General features: G+C 34.8%; 1 protein-coding gene across 4 annotated transcripts in view; it reads right to left on the reverse strand.

Annotated features, from left to right (window-relative positions):
• MICU1 (Mitochondrial calcium uptake 1) overlaps nucleotides 1-11,735 on the reverse strand; it is a 31,455-nt gene extending 19,720 nt beyond the window's left edge. The window contains exons 1-8 of one of the 4 annotated variants that reach the window (XM_075297847.1): nucleotides 11,576-11,735; nucleotides 9,805-9,910; nucleotides 9,463-9,732; nucleotides 8,419-8,653; nucleotides 7,101-7,263; nucleotides 6,963-7,000; nucleotides 6,848-6,862; nucleotides 6,300-6,414 (exon numbers count right to left, since the gene is read on the reverse strand). In XM_075297847.1, the coding sequence (XP_075153962.1) occupies nucleotides 6,300-6,414; nucleotides 6,848-6,862; nucleotides 6,963-7,000; nucleotides 7,101-7,263; nucleotides 8,419-8,653; nucleotides 9,463-9,719 (823 nt within the window). In that variant the 5' untranslated portion in view covers nucleotides 9,720-9,732; nucleotides 9,805-9,910; nucleotides 11,576-11,735. Of the gene's footprint in view, nucleotides 1-6,299; nucleotides 6,415-6,847; nucleotides 6,863-6,962; nucleotides 7,001-7,100; nucleotides 7,264-8,161; nucleotides 8,322-8,418; nucleotides 8,654-9,462; nucleotides 9,733-9,804; nucleotides 9,913-11,575 lie in introns of all 4 variants that reach the window. The other 3 variants (XM_075297848.1, XM_075297849.1, XM_075297850.1) reach the window with 3 other exon arrangements.
• Between the last annotated feature and the right edge of the window lie 12,386 nt (nucleotides 11,736-24,121).

The following is a 24,121-nucleotide window of genomic DNA, read 5'->3' on the forward strand; positions in this document are numbered from 1 at the left end:
TGGGGCCGTTTTGCCGCGATTTCGACCTTCAAACGCTCCAATATGTAATCGTCACTGTTGATGGTTTTTCCCTTCTCAAGATAATGTATAAAAATTATTCTATGCGCATCCCAAAAAACAGAGGCCATTACTTTGCAAGCGGACTTTTGAGTCTTTCCACGCTTCGGAGACGGTTCACCGGTCGCTGTCCACTCAGCCGACTGTCGATTGGACTCAGGAGTGTAGTGATGGAGCCATGTTTCATCCATTGTCACATATCGACGGAAAAACTCGGGTGTATTACGAGTTAACAGCTGCAAACACCGCCCAGAATCATCAACACGTTGTTGTTTTTGGTCAAATGTGAGCTCGCGCGGCACCCATTTTGTACAGAGCTTCCGCATATCCAAATATTGATGAATGATATGACCAACACGTTCCTTTGAGCCTCTGCTATCTCGAACAACTTCATTTTACGGTATTTCAAAATCATTTTGTGTTTTTTTTTTGATGTATTCGTCGGTAACCACCTCTTTCGGGCGTCCACTGCATTCACCGTCCTCCGTGCTCATTTCACCACGCTTGAATTTTGCATACCAATCAATTATTGTTGATTTCCCTGGGGCAGAGCCCGGAAACTCATTATCAAGCCAAGTTTTTGTTTCCACCATATTTTTCCCTTCAGAAAACAGTATTTTATCAAAACACGAAATTCCTTTTTTCCATTTTTTTCACAATAACAAAAGTTGCTTCACTAGCGACGCCATCTATGTGTCAAACCGGGGACTTATCAGCCAACCTGTTATGTATAACTTCCATATGCATGTGTCGACCGATTTTCATAAACATTATGATAAAACCCTAATTTATTTAGAGATATTATTCCTTAAAATTTTAATGTGACAAAGGGTAATCCTTTATATTTCTTCGAAGTGCAAAATGTCAGCCGTATTGATTCAGAGTTAAGTATGACTCCCTCATGTATCATAAAAGCATACACATTTTTCCAATTAAAATTTTAATTGAATTTCAAAAAATATTCAATAAACATTATTATTGGTTCAGCAAACTTTTTAATTAAAACAAAAACCAATCACAAAAAGTAATAGCATCAATTCCGCCCTCGTTGCAGTCGGGTCTACGGCCCGGGGCGGACACAGGGTTTTCAACCCTGTCTAAGGACTGCAAACCCCCATTTTGAGTATGCTTATTTCCCGAAAAACTCGAAAATACCAACTCGAAAGGGCTACAACAACAATAACAACAATAGCATCAATTATTTTTTTTAATTGACGTTGGAGATTGATATTATAGTTTCTGTGATTGAAGAAGTTTCAATTAAAAAATAATTAGGTCAATTAATTTCGTAATTGAACACAGAAAATATTTTTTCCTGCGCACCATTGTCAAGTTGGAAAACATTTAAGTAGAAGAAAACAGAATATTGATCAAAATCGGTCAGATATCAGATATTTGTTCATTACGAAAGTATGTAAGAAATAACGGAATCATAAATTTCCTCAATAACCCTTTCACTACCGATTTAAAACTAATGTTAAAATGTTTACGATGCGTTCACACTGGACAAATATTTGACAGAAATAAAAAAAATAATTGGTCGCCACCGTCGAACTACCAAGCATTTTAAGCTCATATCGGATACACAGCATCACGATAGGAAAAAAACTATACCCAGGGAATTAGTAAATGCCAGTGGAAAAAAGTTGTATACTGATTTTGGTCAAATATTTGCCTAGAATTTTCCAAGAATATGGTCACATTCTTGGTTTTTTTCTTTTCTTACTTGTACTAACAACATGTAGAAACAAGTATATACAGCAGAAAGTTCACCCGGGCCGAATCTTAAATACCCACAACCATGAATCAAATATAATAGTTTCCTTTGAAAAATTCAGGGGGTTTGATGACAGATATTTAACCAAGCAGATCAGTTCAACCAGAACGCTTCTCACAGATAAATGTAAAGATTTTACCTATGAAGACCAGGGATGGAAAATACAATTTTTAAGAAAGTATAAAAAAGGTATTTTTTTGAGCGGAAAGGTACTTTTTACTAAATTTCAACAAAAATTTCACTGGAAGATTATTGTCAAGAGACTGAATTTTAAAGAAAATAAAATTTTGACAAAGTTTTCTATATAAATAAAATTTTGCAAAAATTTTCTATAGAAATAAAATTTTGCAAAAATTTTCTATAGAAATAAAATTTTGCAAAAAAATTCTATAGAAAAAAATTTTGCAAAAATTTTTCTATAGAAATAAAATTTTGCAAAATTTATGTATAGAAATAAAATTTTTACAAACTTTTCAATTGAAATAAAATGTTGACAAAATTTTCTATAAAAATAAAATTTTGCAAAAATTCTATATATGTAGAAATAAAATTTTGACAACATTTTCTACCGAAATAAAAAATCGATAATATAGAATCGCATTCTTTTTTCGACTAAAACATTCTTGAAGTTCAAAAAAAAAAAGTTTTTGACTATGTCTTTTACAAAATCGAGATTTTCTTCCCACATGAACATGTCTGTTTTGCCATATTTGTAAAAGATTATTAGCAAATAAGGTTGATAAAGCCTTTCTCAAAATATTAAAATATTTTGTCAAAGCTATTGTACCATAAATCTGATATCGACTCAAAAATGTCTACACAAAAGGTACTAAATCATTCGCGGGGGTACTATGGTACTGACCGCGGTGAAAAAGTACTGAAAAAAGTACTTTCGTACTGCATTTTCCATCCCTGATGAAGACTAGATCAAATTCTGAATTTATAGGAACCATTTTTTGTTTGAGTTTTAGAGGAATCATAAACATCTCTTGTAAGTGTGCAAGAAAATGATGAAATAACGCCTTGATTTGAAATCTAAAATCTGTGAATTTTCATCCCAATTATTTAAATAACATAACTACGAGAAGTAAAATCTGGACATTTTGCATTCAGTTTCAACCAATTTCCATGATCAGTGCGCCTTCTATACCCTCAATAAGTGAAATCGGTCTATATGGAGTCCTTACCAAATGGACCGATAAAACTAAATCATACACTTTTTTATGGGTCCAAAATGCTAGTATATTTTCAATTTGTGGCAAATCGGATAAAAACTACAATTTCTAGAAACCCTATGAGTTAAACTCAATATATTCGGCACACCTCTTTATGGTCCTAGAATATCTCTAGATTTCAAATTTCAGACAAATTGGATAAAACCTACGGATTCTAGAATCCCAAGAAGTAAAATCGGGAGATCGGTCTATATGGGGGCTATATCAAAACATGGACCGGTTCTCACCATTTTTGGCACATCTCTTTATTTTCCTAGAATAGATTTCCAATTTCAGACAAATTGGGTAAAAACTACGCATTCTAAAAGTCCAAGAAGTAAAATCGTGAGATCGGTTTTTATGGGGGCTATATCAAAACATGGACCGATAATCACCATTTTTGGCACATCTCTTTAATTTCCTAGAATACCTCTAGATTTCCAATTTCAGGCAAATTGCGTAAAAACTACGGCTTCTAGAAGCCCAAGAAGTAAAATCGGGAGATCGGTCTATATGGGGGCTATATCAAAACATGGATCGGTTCTCACCATTTTCGACACACGTTTTTATGGTCCTAGAATATCTCTAGATTTCAAATTTCAGCCAAATTGGATAAAACCTACGTATTCTAGAAGCCCAAGAAGTAAAATCGGGAGATCGGTCTATATGGGGGCTATATCAAAACATGGACCGGTACTCACCATTTTCGACACACGTCTTTAGGGTCCTAGAGTACCTCCAGATTTCAAATTTCAGGTAAATTGGATAAAACCTACGGATTCTAGAAGCCCAAGAAGTAAAATCGGGAGATCGGTTTATATGGGGGCTATATCAAAACATGGGCAAATCGGATAGAAAATACAATTTCTAGACGCCCAAGAAGCAAAATCGGGAAATCGGTCCATATGGGGGCTATATCAAAACATGGACCGATAGGCACCATTTTCGGTATACTTTTTGATGGTCCTCAAAATACCTCTAGATTTCCAATTTCAGGGAAATTGGATAAAAAATACAGTTTTTTATAATCCCAAGACCCCAAATCGGGAGGTCGGTTTATATGGGGACTATATAAAAACTTGATCCGATATAGCCCATCTTCGAACTTGACCTGTCTGCAGACAAAAGACGAATCTGTGCCAAATTTCAGGACGAAAGCGCCATTATTGAAGACTGTAGCTTGATTACAACAGACAGACAGACGGACATGCTTATATCGTCTTAGAATTTCTCCCTGATCAAGAATATATATACTTTATATAGTCGGAAATCGATATTTCGAAATGTTACAAACGGAATGACAAACTTATTATACCCCCGTCACCATTCTATGGTGGTGGGTATAAAAATTGTAATTTTGAGGACCTATATCAATGGCCTTACGAAAATAAGCGTCATTTCGCCATAATATCGAAGGGTGCGAAAAACTAAAAAACGAATCTACAATAATATCGACTATAGTTTTTGTATGAATGCCCATTAACTAGAACGCACAATAAAAAACGTCTTAAAATTGTGTAGAATAAGTGTACCAAATGTGGTACATGCTGGTAATGTGGTATAGTAGCCTTTTTCCCTTTCTAACAACATACGAATAACTAAATCAAACTGAATAGATTGTGACTGTCAGAGAATGAAGCAATCAAAGATCAGTTTGATTTTTACAACTCTTTCTTTGTGCCAGTTGAAAAAAAAAAATCACATTTAACTGTGCTCGATTGTTTTTTTTTTGTGGTTCTTAATCATTTCGTTTTGTGTGAAGGTATATTTTCAATATATTAATTTTCGAATGTAAATTACTGATGAGTACTAAATAATCATAAAATGTATGCAATTGCATATATATTTTGCTTATTTTACAAAAAAAATCTAAGATTTTATCTTTGGCTATCGAAAAACAAATTGGTATACCACATTTGCTGCACTTACCCTATTTTTCCTTGATTATTAAGAAGTTTATAAAAGTGCATTTTAGTGCCCATCAATATTGAAAATATTTATTGCGTAGATAGATTACAGCTTCTACTTAAAAATAGCAACGACAAATAAATCGAAACAAAGTGGGTTGGTTTTTGGTGTCGTTTTCAAATTTTCTTTGTAGGGGACATCGGTAGTCAAAGGGTTAAAAAAGCAAGAAACTTTCAACAGAAGAATTTTGAATTCCCCTTGTTATAAAATGTAGGATATTGAGATCAGAACAAAATCGAATTTCAAATTTTAGGAGAAGGATAAGTCAGGTTAGCATGCCCGCCTTACATACACAAGGTCGTGGGTTCGATTCCTGCTTCGACCGAACACAAAAAGTTTTTCAGCTGTGGATTATCCCACCTCAGTAATGCTGGTGACATTTCTGAATGATTCAAAGCTTCTCAAAGAGGTTTCACTGCAAAGTGGAACGCCGTTCGGATATGGCTATGAAAAGGAGGTCCCTTGTCATTGAACTTAACATGGAATCGGGCAGGACTCAGTGATAAGAGAGAAGTTCACCACTGTGGTATCACAATGGACTGAATAGTCTAAGTGAGCCTGATACATCGGGCTGCCACCTAACCTATCCTAGTGACACCATTCAGACAGACAATGGTAGTAAATTTTGACATCCAAAGATTAAATCGAAGAGAATAAAATTTTTACCGAAGAATCTCCGATAGGCAGTTTCATCGTATATTTATCTAATATGGCGCCCCATTAGATAAATAATTAACTAGTCAGCCATCTCGTTGAGAGGTCCGCAGCAGTCGGTGGTTAGCCTAAAACAAAGTTAGATTACTCGCCAAAAACAAAGTTAGATTACTCGAGTAGTCTCGATATTAAAAAAATCTAGTTTATTTGCCGCATTTGACGATTAAAAAAAGGTTAAGATTTTGTGGCAAAAAGTGGATATTCGACTTTTGTATATTATCGTTGTAGCAGTTGATCGTTTTACAAATCAATGCGCCTAAGATATACCAACTCCATTCTCTGAACTTTGAAATCTAATTTTATTTTGTTTCTCACCAGACTACAACAACATATCACATCAAAGGTCTAACTAATGCCATGTATAGACTATGTGGTAGTGGTTAGACCAATGCTTTTCAGTGGTGTTGACTGTTGGCTACCATTTCAGAAATCGAATAGATAGACAACTTTAGGAAAAAATCAGAGAATTGTTTCTTTGTGTATTTTAGAGAAATGTACAATAAGAAAATCGCCCACGTAACAATTAAATGATTAAAAATTTATAATAATGAATGTTATTTAATACTTACTGGATAATACAGTTAAGAGGAAGATGTAATCGGAAAACGTAATTAAGCCATAAGATCCCAGTTTATAGAAAATGCTATTTTTCTCCAAATTCAAATTCAGACTTTCACCAACAGACTATAGGAAATAAGAAAATGAAACATATTAAAGAAATTTGAAAAAGTACAAAACGTGTTGCAAATAAAAATGTTTGTCTAGTTTACGTTTAAAGTAAATACAAAACAAAGAGTCATTGTCTTCAGTTGAAATTAATTTTTAAATTTCAATTATATATACTTTTAACTTTAACAACTGGTATAGGTGATACTTGGTTTTGTATTTAGGGTAATGCTACATTACCCTACATTCGGTTAGGTATAGTGGCAGCCCGTTATTTCAGGCTCATTTAGACTATTCACACCATTTAGATACTACAGTGGTGAACTTCTCTCACAATGTCAGAGAGAAATTCACCACTGTGGCGAACTACCTATACCTAATCTATGTTAGGGTATTGTTGCATTATTTATGGGAATAAATAATACGATTGTTTTTACAAAAATGGAAATACCTTTCCAGAGGCTTGCTTTAAGGGTTAGCGAGTGTACAAAGAGAAAATGTGAAAGGGTTTAAGGAGTTTTACTTAAATATTATTTACATAATAACTACAAGAAATATAAACATACCTTGGGATCATAGCGCCGGTATTGATCAAGACCCAAACCTGTAAAATGTAAAAGAAACCAAACCAAATTATTAAAATAGTTTTTCTAGCTAAAATGTGTCTTGCTTATCATGTTAATTAAGCATTTCTATTAACATACCCTCTGGTTGTTTCATACCGGGTGTCATGCTAGTTAAAAAGTCTGTTGGTGTCATAAAAATCTCATGACGATCATCTGATGTCGCTACTTGAATTGTAGCGAAATAGCGAAAAACTTTGTCGGGAGTAGAAAATTGTCTAATACGATTTTCGTATTCAACAATCTGTCGGTGCAATGTGAAAAGAACAAGTCAATTTAATTACGAATTTATATTTAATACAATTTTAAATTGTAAACAATTTACAGTGGTAGCAAATGAAAGGGAGACATAAAATATTTACCAAAGTAAAAAAAAACAAACAAATATATATTAAACTAAAACACCAAAACTAAAACACAAATTTTTAGCGCGATTGCTGACGTGTTTTAGTTTAATTTCTCTGAATTTATTTTTAATTTGTGGTCTTTCGAAAATGTCCAAATTCCATGGAACCATAAGAGGTGAAAAAAGAGGGATTTATCTCATTTCAATTAGTGCAGTTTTGTACAAACGTTATGCCAAATTGTATTAATCAATTGCTAAATATATATATATATATATATATATATATATATATATATATATATATATATATATATATATATATATATATATATATATATATATATATATATATATATATATATATATATATATATATATATATATATATATATATATATATATATATATATATATATATATATATATATATATATATATATATATATAACATGACTAGTTAACAAGCAGTTCTGAGGTATTTGGAAAGCCTTACTTTCAACACATAAATCTCGATTTCTCGACTATTTAAATATTTGAAATTTTTTTGTTGGACTTATCGGCATTTTCAGAAGGTTCCGTTTAGAAAATGGGGTCATAAGGCTTTTGGATATCATAAAAGTATGTAAAGAATATAATGCCCTGTTTCTGTATATCGAACGATAGCTTTCTTTCATTTTAGTTTGAACGATTCTCCTATATATTGAACCGTATTTTTACCATTTACAATTTTTCGTTAGATTCTTATACGCATCTGTTAGTAATATAAGGCTTAATTGATAATGCAATGGAAAATTACCATCAGGTTGTTTCATTCCCGGATATATAGAACGCAAAAAATCATCGGGAGTCATACAAACAGTTGTTCCTTGAGGCGTAGTTAAACGGACTGTGGCAAAATAACGAAAGATTTTATCGGGTGTGGAAAATTGACGAATTCGGTTTTCATATTCAATAATCTTTATAACAGAAAATAAATAAAAACATATAATTAAAAAAAAAATAAAACTAAGAAAACAGAAAAACAAAGTACATTTTGTTAGGCTCCTACTATACCTTTCTCTCACGAAATCCAACTTTCTCCTTGGCCCCTCGAGTGCTTTTAGATTTTTCTTCTAGTGCATCGTCTCTGCCTTCGCTACTTTCACCTTCACTTTCACTATCACTTTCCGATTCAGAAGCAGGCTTTGATTCTTTCGCCTTCTTTTCTTTCTTACGGGATTTCTTTTCAACATCGGGTTGTTCAACACCAGCATCAGCATCAACTTTGGGCAGAATCATACGTTTAACCCTGAAAGGAAAAACAGTTATGTTCAAGTATAATAAAAAAATTAAAAAATTAAACAAGGATCATATGCTATTGCAATGGATATTTAAAGTAAATTAGATATAATTATGGAAGGCAGCCCTATACTATTTTAATTTCATTGGAAAGGGAAGAGTGCCTTCTTAGTCTAATCGGGGTGGACACAATATTATAAACGATTAATACAGATTTATATAGGTTAAATAGTTCAAAATATCGCAAATATTTTAAGATAAAATGAGGCTCAACGGAAAATACGATATCCTGCAACAATTTTTCTGAATTGCAGGTATGTGGCCTATTTGAGAGAGAAATTGTACTGCATGCATTATTCCTATCTCCATCTATACGAAAATATGGATCTTGCACATTGAATTAAAAAGGCTAGAGACATAATAGAGGTATTATTGTGTAACATTATATGTTTGGATGTATATGTAATTTGATCCTATTTGGCTTAGGCTTTGCACCTTAAGGGTATGTATTCCTTAATATCCAGAAATGCCCTTTTTTGCCATATAATTTTGGGCACAAATTGCATGAAATTTTAACTTTTCGGTACTCGTTAATTAGCCTTATTATTTTTTAGATAATTCTTATAACACAAATACTTGTATTATTGAACATTTTCTGCAAGAGACCTGAGTGTGAGTGGTTTGTGTTTTACCAATTTACTTCAAGTAAAGACATTACGTATGTAGAAAAAATTTCTAAATAATCTATTTCATATATTGAAGGTAATACTCTAGTTTACAAGCAACGTTCCTGATTCTCAGGATTGATTTCGTACTCACTTCTTCCAATCCATTATTGATACAAGAAATAAAGAGCCCACAATTAAATGGAACACTTTAGTAATATTTGGCGTAATCTGTTTTTTATGGCCAAAATTTTTGTGCCCTCGTGTATTGAAAGGAGTCGTATTCTCCATCGATGGAAAACTCGTACGTTTTAAGGCTGCCGGTAAGAGGCCAAAAGATCCACGAATTAATACTCGATGAGGCTGCATCAACTGCGAGACCATAGAACCACATTGTCTTAATATCGACATTTTCTTCGTCCACCTGGCAAAACCAAAAGTTTTAAGAAAAAAAAAATATAAATAAAAATTATACCACGAAAGTTTGCATACATACCTGATTAAATATAAGTTTAACAGTAAAACATTTATTGTAACATCCAATTCCTCTTTACTGGTAAGAGGTTAGTATTTTAGAAACAACTTGATGAATTTATTTGGGTCCCTATAAAACAGAAGAAATATTTAATAAAATTGTATTAAGAAACAAAAAATAATTAATTCGTCGATTATATTTTGGGAGTGCAAATTTATAATGCAGGATTTTCCGAAAAAAAATCTAAAAGTCTCGAAGTATCCATCCTAGCCACTACTTTTTCCATTTTTCTGTAAACACGGATACCGTGAAGAAAAAAACTGCATATCTTTTGACTCCATTCGCGAATCGAACCAATTTGTGGCTTTCTCATAAGAACGAAAATGCCGATCCATCAGTTAATGCGACATCGATCTGAACAGTAGTAATCAGAATTGGCAATGTCTGGCTATACAGCGGATGGGTTCGGACTTCCCATTCGAGTGTTTCCAGATAAGTTTTTACATGTTTTGCAACATGATCATTATTGTTCTGCAAAATAATATTGTCGAACCTTTGCTCGGTTCAAATGCTTTCACTGAGATCGATACACACCTCCTGTGATCGTTTTACTCGGTTATAGAGGCTCATAGAATGCAACATAAGTTTCTCTCCAGGATATTCGTTGTTGTTGTCGCTGTAACAGTTTTTAATGTAGTTTCATCCATTTTGTTCTATGCTTGTTTAGTTCAGCTTGTAGCCAGATCAAGGAACTCTGCGACAAGGATGAGGTGTGTCCAGAGTGATCTGGTAGTGAGACGGGTAGGCTTAGCTGGGCAAGCAAAAAGGTGACAAGTGTCATGTGGCCCTTGATTACAGATGGGACACACGTCAGCTACGCTGCTATCAATCACTGATAAGTATGAATTGAGGCGGCTGCACTTGCCTGATCGTAGTTGAGCCAAAACTACTGGTCTGCCATGGGAGGTCTCTCTCCTCCGGTGCTATGGGCGGCGGTCGGACTGGATTATTCTTGTAGCTTCTCACCGCTTCAGCTACAGTATCCTCATGAATCCAGGAATACAGTACCCTCCTCATTCCCACGGCGGCGGGTTCTGTGTACCGGATTAACCCGATGGGCCCCATCCATAGGCCAGCTGCTGCCACATCAGTGTACGTGTTGTTTCGTCGAGGATATTCGTCTTTGTCTTTGATGTTGAAGCATGGCCGGGGTAACAATATCATTGTTTCCGCTTAAAATTTTCAATTGTCGCAGTAGATTAAATTTGTTATCACCAATAGGGATTCGATGCAAAAACCTTTCCTTTGTTGCCTTTGGAGCAGCTGTTTGCAAGTGAAACATTGTCTCTCGGCTTCAACTCGTACGACACCCAATTTCCTGGCATTGAAAAGATTTCCCATAGTTTTAATCGATGGCAATTGGCTTGGCATTTATTTCGAACGATTTACCAATAGCTTCGCTCGTGTAACACAAGGCCTCACCGAGTAATGATTCCAATTCAGCATCTATAAACTACTTCGGTTGTCCGGGACATCCTTTGTCTTCCACATTAAAATTATCACTTCTGAAACTTTGAAAACACATTTCGAACGTGGAAAACTAATGAGCCAACTCTGGATATGTAGTCGATGTACACTTTTGTCCAAATTAAATAAAATCTTCCAATATATTCCCCTCATTAAAGTGGATCCGATATATGTGTCCAAAATAAAATCTTCCAATATATTCCCCTCATTAAAATGGATCCGATATATGTGTCCAAAATAACAGCTGGAATAAGAGCAACGCTTACCACTGCAATGTGCTCTGCTTGATATCAAACCCAGAATTCGTTTCCCACACAAATGTATCACAAATATGGGCTACCAGATTACTCCTTGAGAGATTTTATTGGCTGTTTTCCAAACCAAAACCACCTACAACATTAACACAGGGTTGTTTAAACACTTGTACAGAACGTATGGTACGAAAAGCAGCCCTGTGATAAACCAAATGTCAGCTGTAAACATAACGAAGAATTGGGAAGTGTTGCCAGTTAGATTATAAACGATAATGGCATTGCCATATACAAGGCTTTAATGAATGGCAACACATTAATGAGTACCGTTAATTTAATTAGACAAATTTGAGTAAAACTAAGGAAATAAAACAGATTATTAAAATAAATTGATAACTATGGTAGAAATAGTTACTTACGCATATGAAGGGATTTAGCAATCTTTTAAAGACCCGTTTGCACATTTAGCAAAATATGCAACTACTGAGCTTAAGGTAGTTTTGCCATATGTTTCTTATGGGAGGATATGTAAACAATCGAACAATCCTAACGAAAACTTCACGAGCAAAAATATGGTTGGGAGAAAATTTCGTTAAAGTTTAAAGAAAGGCTTTAATAATCACAAATGCAAAACTGTCGTATGGGTTATATGTATTCCAACTGAAAGTAGTGGCAAGTTAAGTGGAAAAAACATTTTGTTGTTTTTTTGGATATTCAACTTCTTTAATTTGTGAAAATATGGGTCAGTGTGTTTAATGGAATTTTCGTGAGATTGATACATTTCTAACTATACAAGTGTTTGGTTAAAGTTATAAATTTTCTTAAAACTGTTTCGTGTAAATCAAAAAGAACTGCTCAGGTAAAGATTCATTTAAAAACAATTCTTAAATTTATTTATATCATCATAGGAGTTTACATTTAATTGCCCTCCATGCCACTCTAATTGCTAATTGCATCTCGCATTTAGATGTGATACCAACACAGTTCTTGGAAAATGTGAAGAGCCCAAAATGTGTTCCATAAATCTTTCACTTAGCGCCCAAAGGTGAGTCACGTTTCTTTCGAAAAACAAACTATTCCAGAATAAAACATTTGCCTGAAATTTCAAATATAATGGCTCCTCAGATTGGCGTCTGATGATTGTTTTGTGTTGTCATAAATGAAATGAAACAAATTTCACAGAGATAAGCTGGAAACCCATTGGTCATTGGCATTGGCCATAGTTAGCACGTATGAAATACTCGTGCACAAAAAGGTTTTCTGACTTTTGCTGATGGTAATAAGTGTACCATCAAGGCTATGCTACCAAAAACAGGAAGTGCAACATTTGCCTTTCTCGTTCTTTTGTTCCTTGCGAATAGGTCATCCACGATTTAGGTACTCGGTCATTTAGCAATGCCAAATATTCAATGCCAAGCTACGCTCAACAATAGCAAAGTCATTTAGACTGAATAGCCAAAAAATATGCAGATGACTCGTCTCAATTATCCAGATGTCTACCATGATCCTTCGGCCATTCGATAAAAGAGCTGTTGTTTATTTATGATAGTCGTCATTTCAGCAGGTTTCCGCTTTTGTCTATATTACAAACAAAAGGTTTAACTATCCATTGTGCCATCGGATTGAAGCAATGCATGACAGGTATAGGGCTGTCAATAACGCCGCATGGGTATGAGGATTGAGTTAATGCATTTGTACTTGAAGTCTGTTTAATGAATTGGTTTTAGAATGATGATGATTCGGTGGAGGAGGAGGAGGTAATTCAGAGTCGATTCAGGAGGAAATTTAGAGTCGAGTGGAAATTGTCGAAGGCACATATTCAAGAGAAAATTCTCGTGTCATCCGCACAGCCTTAATTTCAATTGCATTGAATGGGAAACGGTCAATATGGGCGCTATATTTGTGTGGTTTCTAAAAGTTGAACGGTATTGGTTTATACGAGGACTATGTTTTATAGTAATAGACATCGTGAATGTAATTAAAATCGTGAGTGACTGACATCATGGCCGTGATTTAACTCATGAGTGTGAGTGATTTTCTGATTACTATCGTGAGTGTGACTATTTTTTTATTTTTCCAAAAATTATACTCACGCTCACTCACCGAGAGATTTTTTCGTGTCACACGCTCACGCACGAAGTTTTTCAGTTTCATGACGGCCACTCACAAGGTTGACTTGATGATCACTCACGATTATTGTTGTGAGCAACGACAATTTGAAATCACGTGCACTGACAAAGCAGTACCTTATGACCGCGCTACCATTTATTCTGAATATGAGATACACCTTCGTTATCGTTTGGAAAGCCCACAGAATTAATAAAGAATTCTTTTACAAAAACCCAAATTTTAAAATTTTATTTTCGATGCCACTATGTCATGGTTTAAGGCCAATTGATATTTTTAAAAGTCTTTTCAAAATTAGCATCTATTGATAATATTGTTTCCAAATATTTTAATTGACTTTAAACATTTGCTTTTAATGTAAAATGGATATTGATATTCTTTTGGAAGAACAATAACGTTAACCACCTATACTGGTCTGCTTCCGGCGGATAAGAAAAACACTTTGGCTATTGGTTTTAGGATTTCAATGAACTGAACTAGGCTAGTCCATCATTGTGTGTCTGGGCCGATTCATTAAAATTTCATTAATTTTAGGTGGCCACGAGCATTTGTGTGTGTGTGTTCCGCATTGTTCCAGATTTCAATTGCACTTGGCACAACAATAGGGTCACTTTGTAACCTGTGTGGGATCATTGTTTGAACAGATTTTAAGTACGCTTGGAAATGTTGCACTCTATGGCCTCTATTGTCGTGGTCGTCTTTGTGTGTTATTTTTTGTTGTTGCTAATTATGAGATGAATATTTATGGTACCTGCCTCTGATTTTGACCTTGAATGATACTAACAAGGGAATTATGGATATGGTTGGTCGGGTGTATGTTTGAGAGTAGTAGGCTATATTGCTCAGCGGTGTGCCTTTGGGCTTTGCCACGCTCAGATCAATAGGTGAACATAAATCTAAATTTCTCAATTGAGGACCAAACAAAAGTGGCACACAAAAGAAAATGCTTGGGTTTATTGTGTTTGCCGATAGTTCTTACCGTTGTGCTTTGGCTTCGGTGAAGAAGAAAAACGGGGTGCGTTTTTGTTTTAGCCACAAAATCTGCAGTCTAAACAAAGAGGCCTAGTCGTTTGGGTGATGCTGTGACGTTATTTCCTGCCGTTAAGACTTTAGCAACATGAATAATGGCCAAGTTAATTAGCAGAGCTCATCAGTCAATCCGTCATCGTTATTGGTTGGCTGCACTGTTTTTCGATAGTCTTTTATAGGTAGCATTCCCTTTAGTAACATGGTATAGGGAAAATAAGGGTCTTCGCATTTTTTCCATTTATTTTGAATAACAAAAGAAAACCATCTAAAGGCCTTTGGCTGAAAAATTCAATTGGTTTTTATCACAATAAATGACCAATAATTTGCGGGCTCATTAAGTGGTAATGTTCGAAAAAATAATTGAAAATAAAGAGAACAACGGAAAAGTTCGATTAATAAAAGGATAAAATTAGAAATAACATATGAGACAAAAAAGGCAGTCAATAAGAAGGATCTAGAAAATGCGCGAAATTTATTTATGATTAATTTATTTTTCATAGTTTACGCTAAATATTTGAATTGTTCTACAATGTTTATTCATCTATCAACATATAGTTCAAAATGGATCGGTTTGATTAAATAAATAAATTTAAAAAAAAAATGAAAATTTGGACAAAGTATTTCTGGTTCTAAAGGGTGGTTAAATTTTCAAGGGCCGATGTTGATTTTGAATTAAACACAAACTATTTAGGAAATTATTGTAATTTTATTTTATTATGATATATTGGTATTACTCAATTCTATATGGAACAAAATATCGGCCAAATGGGCTCCGCGACCTCGGTGGCACACCTTCATCCGATGGTCCACATTTTCGATGACGCTGAGGCATAATGGAGTCTATGCCGAATTATCTCATCCTTTAGCTCTTGAATTGTTGCTGGCTTATCGACGTACAAATAACCCCAGAGAAAAAAGTCCAACGGTGTCATATCACATGATCTTGGCGGCCAATTGATATCGCCAGTACGTGAGATAACACGGCCATTGAATTTGTTGCGCAAAAGAGCCATTGTTTCGTTAGCTGTGTGGCAAGTGGCACCGTCCTGCTGAAACCACATATCGTCCACATCCATATCTTTCAATTCGAGCCATAAAAAGTTCGTTATCATCTCACGATAGCGAACACCATTCACAGTAACTGTCTGACCGGCCTCATTTTGGAAAAAATACTGCCCGATGATGCCGCCAGTCCATAAACCGCTCCAAACAGTCACTCTTTGTGGGTGCATTGGTTTTTCGACAATCACTCTTCGATTCTTATTCGCCCAAATGCGGCGATTCTGTTTATTGACGAATCCACTGAGGTGAAAATGTGCCTCATCACTGAAGATGATTTTCTGCGAAAATTGATCATCCACTGTTGCCATTTCTTGGAAATATTGGAACGTTTTTGGATTGTGTATCTCTCCATGGTTCAAAAATTGGCGTTTAGGTGTGGTTCACATTCAACATCGGTACCTCGCCTTTAAATTAAAAAGTTTTATTGTATTGTTGGCTAAGTCCTTTTTACTGGAAAGTCCTGGTCCGTCATCACGGAGGATAAAGTGACAATGGGCATATCGAAGATTGTGATCAACGTAGCCACAACCAAATTTTTATTCTGGACCAATTTTTTTCAAAATCGGACTAAAATTCCCTCCAGAGCACCAAATTTCCAATTTCAAAGAAAAATGTCTTAAAAAATTATTTATTGTTGTACATAGTGCTTTTATTAAACTGATATGATTTAGGGGTTAACATCGGAAGCAAAACATTGACTTCTCAACTTTTTTGAAAAAGTATACTTTTTGAAAAGGTCGAATTTTTAAAGTCAATTTTAGTTAACATCAAATGTCGAAATTCAATATTACTTCAATTTGGTCGGATCATTGGACCAAATTTAAAAATTAAAAATCTTTTGTATCCATTTTGATCCGATCGGACCAAAATGGCAACGCTGTTCGTGATCACAGGGAAAATGTTTTCCCCTCCTATTCAGAATTTAAGGCTGAGGCCTTGCGGAGATAAAAATGACAATGAATTAGTCCAAAATTTTTGCCACTTCACTGTCATATTTGGCACGAATTGCTACCCACACCACCACATTCTCCTGACTTGGACAAGTGAGAAATCGTTTCGTTTTCGAACAATTGAATTAATAGCGGACCTATTTTGAAGTCCTCGGTGATAAAGTTTCAAAATATCTGGTCCATGTGTATGCATTTAAAAGGGGACTAAGTTGAACAAAAGCTGAACGATTTTGGTTACTGTTGTGAGAAGGCAAATGGGCCTGTCATATTCACATCAACTCGAATCTTTGCCTGAACTGTGTGAAATTACCCTACCCATTTTCTCAATATCGATCGAATTCATGGTACTGAACTCAGGCAAATCCAACCATCAATAATGAGGTTTCCTTCAGAGCATGCCATCTTGAAGAGTTTGGTTGTCAGTTTCAATGTTTTGCTTTTCAACTGAATAAATCACTCATATGATTATTTCGATTGGCTTGTTTTAGTCCTGGGTGTTTAAGCACAGTACATCTGCTTCCAGCTAATATGGAAATTGAATTTTTATGAAATAATTTCATGCCGTACCTCCACATTATTATTGACTTCATGTCCAACACTATATTTCTTCTAACTGTCAACTTGAGTGTGCCTAGGAGGAAGCCTATAATTTTCATATTTTCTTCTCAAATCTCATATTAAATGGTGGAGCTACTACTTCTCGGACAGAATAATTGAAATGTTTGACAAATGTTTTGCAACAGCGCAATTGTTCTGGAAACACAGGCACTGCTATCCAATCCAATCGGGGGGAAATGTCTTAGAATATCCTGGGCAGAAATCAAGTACCATCACAAATTGCAAGTCTTTATAATTCCATTGAAAATTTATTGATATGAGTTGCAAATGTACACCGAGAAAAACCAAACATTATTTTTCAGAAACAGTTGGGGAAGGTACGGTGAGCCTCGCAAAGAGGCGGTGTCAAATAACATAGTGGTAGTCAAACCTCATAACCTCATAGTCAATGCAAACCCTTGGTAATTATACCACCCAGTGGTCGTCAAACCATTCAGTAGTAATCAAACCAGCCGGTGCTAGTCAAACATTCCAGTGATCAAAAACCTTTCAGTGATCACTAAATCATTCTGAAGTATGAATATCGTTACAGTGGTAGTTATATCCCTTATTGATCCTCAAACCATTCAGTGGTAATGAAACTTCCCAGTGGTTATCAAACCAACCAGTACTAGTCAAACCTTCCAGTGGTCATCAAATCATTTTGAAGAATGAATATCCTACGCACATCCCCAAACTAATCTAGAATTTTCCTTCATATTTTCTCGATGTCTTCATGGAATATTAGTAGCCACGAAGGCAGAACAAGTTTGTCGTTAGTTAACCAGGTAACCACCAACATTATGTTATTAGAGGTTTTTATAGATGTTTGGCGTTTTATTTGTTGCCTTTTTCATCGAAGTCATCATTTCAATTTTATTTATATTGGATACAACGATTGTCCACCTTATTTGGAATGTTGCAAGCGCCGCAGCAGTTTCTCCAACGCCATCAGCCAACTTCCATTGCGTACTGCACCATCCATGGGCCACCATAAATGGCCTTCTTTTGTTTCGTTTTCAAGCAAATAATTCACTTGGCAGACCAAGAGACTCGTTGTCGGACACATATTGACAATTTGACCATATATGATTTCCATGGAGGAAATATAAATAAGTTCAAACTACCATCCTAGCTCGCAATGCTTGGGACAGGGAGCAGCATGTGAACATATAGACATTTGGAATCGTTAGAAAAAATTGTCTCATTGTAAATTGGAAATATGAAATGGGAATGTGGGTTGTCTGTATCCCCTAAATTGTTTAGTTGGTTGGTGTTTCTGAATTATGTGTGTGTGTGTTTTTTTTAATTTTCAATTTTATGAGTTTTCAAATCAATTCCAATCATAATTCAAGTCAATTGTCAGCTTTGATCTTACGAAGCATTAAATATTTGAGAGTTCATTGGACTCACAAGTGATTGGCAGACACACTCTCCCTGTGTCATACCTTTTTAGAGTATTTTTAAATGCGTATACCAGCATAATTTTCCCAACAAAATTTAATATTGCCTTTTGGTTTTTCGGCAATTTTCAGATTTATGACTTTGAAGTTATTTAGAGGGAGTTTGTATTTGGGGGAACTGTTTTTCTTGGATTTCACTAAATCAATTAAAGTCAAAAAATGATAATGAATGTCACCAATGCTGTAGTTTGGTATCTATGTCCTGTGCAAGGTAGTCGTGCCGCTGAATTAAGAGGGTATGCTTACGAATATGATCGGCGCCTTAACAAAAATACGCTACCAATAGTATATTTGTGATCACATTTTTCCTTCGTATACCATAAGGTTTTCAAATGGATAAATTCGATGAAAACGAGTTAAAACGATTATTAGGATAAATCAAATGTAATTTAAAAAGAGTGTTTTCATAATTCTGTTTAGAAAAGCTGATAAAAATGCCTATTTTGTCAGTTTTTTTCGAAAGGTTGCGAGTGACACTATTTGTGCCACTTTTTAGATATTCTCAACGGTAATGCTGTGTCTACTTAGCCTCACCGTGTGATGCATGAATATCGCTAGAGAAATTTCCTATTATTCTCATTAACATTGACTGGTCAAATATTACCCAGATTTGACTTGTATTTTTGCCGCGTGTTAAAGGTGGAGTGTTCGCGGACTATAGAAATATGCAGACATTTTTTGGATTTTTGCTTTTTGGAAGGTACATAAACCGGGTATTTGGATGCTATTTACGGTTACTCTTTTCCTTCGATTTTTGGCGCCCAACGCCAAGGAGTCCGAAAAGCGGCTACCATGGAGAATAACTTGACAAAAATCCTCGATCTCATATTGGCAGACAAGTTACTGGAACGAGAGATAACTGAGACTGTAGGTATTTTAAGTGTTGTGGGAATGACACGAAGTTGTCGCGACATGCGGGACTCATGCGTGAATCATGGGAACCGTGAAGACACTTCAATGTAACTCTTGTGAATGTGCTTCAATGGGTGTGGGTGTATATAAAATTTCATTCAAATTCTTGCTCACTACTAATGATGTTTGACTGACGAGCAATATGCTATTTTTGTTACTTTAGCTTATTTCTGATTTGCAAATGTCGTGACGCACGTGAATTGTCCCCTATTGTGGGTAAAAGTAAGTGTTTAAGAAATGTTCGTGTGTGGGCGTAAGTACGGCTTTTCACGTCGTGAGAGGGAGTTTTAAACACAAACGCGTGGGCCTGAGAATCACGGCCCGAAATTAACCTCGACAACGGAGGACACTATACGCAATTACCACCAGTGAGAGCCACCGTGGTGCAATGGTTAGCATGCCCACCTTGCACACACAAGGTCGTGGTTTCGATTCCTGCTTCGACCGAACACCAAAAAGTTTTTCAGCGGTGGATTATCCCACCTCAGTAATGCTGGTGACATTTCTGAGGCTTTCAAAGCTTCTCTATGTGGTTTCACTGCAATGTGGAACGCCGTTTGGACTCGGCTATAAAAAGGAGGTCCTTTTCATTGAGCTTAACATAGAATCGGGAAGCACTTAGTGATAAGAGACAAATTCACCAATGGACTGAATAGTCTAAGTGAGCCTGATACATCGGGCTGCAACCGAACCCAGGTTAGGTTAGGTGGCAGCCCTAGGTTAGGTTAGGTGCCACCTAACCTAACCTACCACCAGTCAAAATTGTTGGTAATTGCCACTGACCGGCCAATTACAGGATTGGTACAGAAGTTTCAGTTTATCCTAATTTTTCCTATCAAACCCAAGTTAAAGTGATCGGCCCCTTCTGTATATTGGCGATCTGCATTGTGCTGAGAGTAGTTCTACTTGTATATGCTGTCAAATTTGCTCCTTCCTTTCTTCAGGATAATGTGATGTTGGACATTTCAATTCTTCAGGAGAATTTGATGTTGGATATTATGCCAGACCATCCGCTCTTTATTCTGATTTATCGATCGTACGGCTTTCGATGAAAATTTAATTCTTATAACATTTGTCATCCAACTTCCAACATTTTATAAGGAACCAGTCTAATATAAACTATGCAAAAATAAACTACATTCCATATTTCTCATAAAACTATCGAAAAGGAAATTAAAACCGATTTCGCCATCATTTGTCAAACCAAATTTTCGCCACACAAAGCTTATTTCCATTTCTAGGAAGAAATCAATGGTGATTTGTCCAACTGAGGAACACTTTTGGTCACAATCCCATACCTCTTGGTAAAACAGTCAACTAATGGTAGCAATTAATGGAATGCATCTCTAAAGCTCACTTTTATGAACACAAATAAGTAGTGGAAGAACTCGAATGACAAAGATGTGATTAAACCTCCACACCAGTCATGGTATGGCGCTAAAATCGGCGTTCGAGTTATTCTACTCTTCCAGCACATCCTCACCTGGGTGTATAGAAATGGATGGAGTGTTGCTTGCAATGCTGTATATGGAAGTTATGGAAGAATGCGTTTTGATTTGGCCAGTCTGCCTTGACAGAGTAGTAATTTTTCCTTGTTTGGCAATAGCAAAAGCTATGGATAGCTTCTGCAGCTATGGTCATTTGACTTTCGATTCATAACTTTCCTGTGGAAATTTCAGCAAAAAATAAAAAACGTCAATGAGGGAGAAATAGCAAAAGAAAACAAATAACCAAAGGAAACCTGTCATAACAATATTTTGCCCCTCCCCTCTTCCTCCTAATAAATTTATAAACATCCTCAATTTCCATGGAATTGTAGATGCTGTTGGTGTGGTCCATTGTATCTGCTTTGGATTTCAGACCATAAACATTGAACTGAAGATGAAGCAAACTCTTGAATTCATAGAAAGCAAAGAAAGTTCTTTATTAGTTGAAGTACATTGTCAGGAAAAACTAAGAGAGAGGGAGAGGAATAGGTGACCATTAAAGTCAAACTCTTTAATTTTCCTTGTCATGAAAGGTTTTATCGAATACAGCATCCAGGTAATTGAATCAAAACATCAGTGGATAATAATGGGCAAAGTTCACTCTAAAAAAGTTTACTTGGATCAAAGATTTTGTGAGTGACACTATTTGTGCCACTTTTTAGATATTCTCAATGGTAATGCTGTGTCTACTTAGCCTCACCGTGTGATGCATGAGTATCGCCCGAGGAAATTTCCTATTATTCTCATTAACATTTACTGGTCAAATTTTACCCAGATCTGACTTGTATTTTTGCCGCATATTAAAGGTGCACTGAAAAAAAACATTCCCGGTTCCAAAGATTTTGGCTTTACTTTAACGGTTTTGGTATTGATTCCGAGCCAAAGAAGCGGAGAATTCAAGTAAAGATACTTTTAAGACACAATTCTCTTTTACATTTGGGTTTTGTGTACTTGACTCTAGGAAGCAAATTTGAATTTTTCGCTTTTTTAGCTTTTTTTCTTCATATGCTATAAAAGTCCTTTAAGAACAAGTTAACAACAACTTTATTTACCAAATTCAGACACGACTTCCAGTAGAAATTATGCTGTGTTTCAAGTAAAAGACGTCTTTAAAATAAACTGTTGAAAAACATGTCCTATTTTTGAACGATTTTTTGCTTTGTAGTCAAGATGCAAAAAGACAACAAATTTAAAGACAATTTCATTAATTTTAAAGAATTTTTCTGAGTTATTAGCCTTAGCCCAAAAAATTTTTCTTTCATGTGATGATACCCATTTTTAAGTCAAATCACTTAATTATAAGGACAACACGACTTCATTGAAAAGTTTTCGACAAGGAAAAACACTTTATATTAGAAAAATGTGTCTTCTACGCTAAGATAATTTTGCATTCGTATTTTAAGGACATGAAATCTTTGGCCTCACGACAATATTTTTTTCACGGACTATAGAAATATGCAGACATTTTTTATAAACTGGATTTTTCCTTCTTGGAAGGAACATAAAACGGGCAATTAAATTTGGATGCTATTTACGATTACTCTTTTCCTTCGATTTTTGGCGCCCAATACCAAGGAGTCCGAAAAGCGGCGGTTAACGTGACAAAAATCCTCGATCCCAAAGAAAGTTCTTTAATATTTGAAAGTACTTAGTCAGGAAAAACTAAGAGAGGGGGAGAGAGAGTAATAGGAGACCATTAAAGTCAAACTCTTTAATTTTCCTTTTCAGGAAAGGTTTTATTGAATACAGCATCCAGGTAATTGAATCAAAACATCAGTGCGTAATAATGGGCAAAGTACACTTTAAAAAAGTTTACTTGGATCAAACATTTTGACCTTCCCTCAAGGAGTTTGGTATGGATTCCGAGCCAAAGATTTGTTTTTTGTTTTTTTTTTTTAATAAAGACAATTTTTAGAGAGTTATCTGTCGTTAAACCTAGGCTTTATAAAACTAAAATTAGGATACAGATCTGATTTTTCAAATTTTCATTTTCTTTTTGGGATATGTATATTAATAAAGTTATTCATGTACAAATAAATTTCAGTTTAAAAATCAAAACTATAACATATACTTCTAAGTAAGAACTGTTTTTCTAATTTCAAAAAAAAAAAACTTTAAAATAAAAACGCTAAATCCTTAACATAAGTCTTAGCCTATATTTAAGCGTTTTTATCTTTAATCCAAAGATTAAATACATCAGTTAATTTAAGGATTATTTCTATAAATCAAAAATGCTTTTCTTTACTTTAAGGAAAAGTTGTCTTAATTCAAAGACATGCAACTTTGACAGAAGGACGTGCATTTCAAAGATTCGTGTCCCAAATTTAATGAAGGGCATTTTTAAATCAAATATTACAAACTATATTTTAATTAAAATTACTTTATCTGAAAGAAATAGGTTTTTAATATTGTGTAAATTGCGTGACCTTAAATTTAGATTGCATAATCTTTCATAATAGGTCAATATTTTTTCAGTGTAGTTTTAGGGTTCAGTAGTGTGAAAAATGAACGCAATAGAAAACAAGAGTATGCAAAAATAGTGACAATATGATAAACAGAAAAAGCATTTCTTATGAGGCATAGTTGGGATTCAGTCAAGAAAAGTTTACTTCGATCCAAAGATTTTAACCTTCCCTTAAGAATAGTCAAAAATAAATAATACCTACCTGGCCTTAAATTTAGAGCAAATAAAATTAGGATACAGATCTCATTTATCGAACTTTCATTTTCTTAACCCTTACGAAAATAAGCGCTATTTGGCCTATAATATCTTTCAAAGTGTGAGAAAAAATACAAAAAAAAACCCGAAGTAGTATCAGCTATAGCTTTTGTATGATTGTTCATTTACTAGAAACATATTTATAGTAGAAAAATTGTCTCAAATTTTCGTATTTTTCGTTTACTGTAAAAGAACCTTTTAAAAATTATTTTAG

The sequence above is a fragment of the Haematobia irritans genome, chromosome 2 (genome assembly GCF_050003625.1).
Source record: "Haematobia irritans isolate KBUSLIRL chromosome 2, ASM5000362v1, whole genome shotgun sequence".
NCBI classification, from domain to species: Eukaryota; Metazoa; Arthropoda; class Insecta; order Diptera; family Muscidae; genus Haematobia; species Haematobia irritans.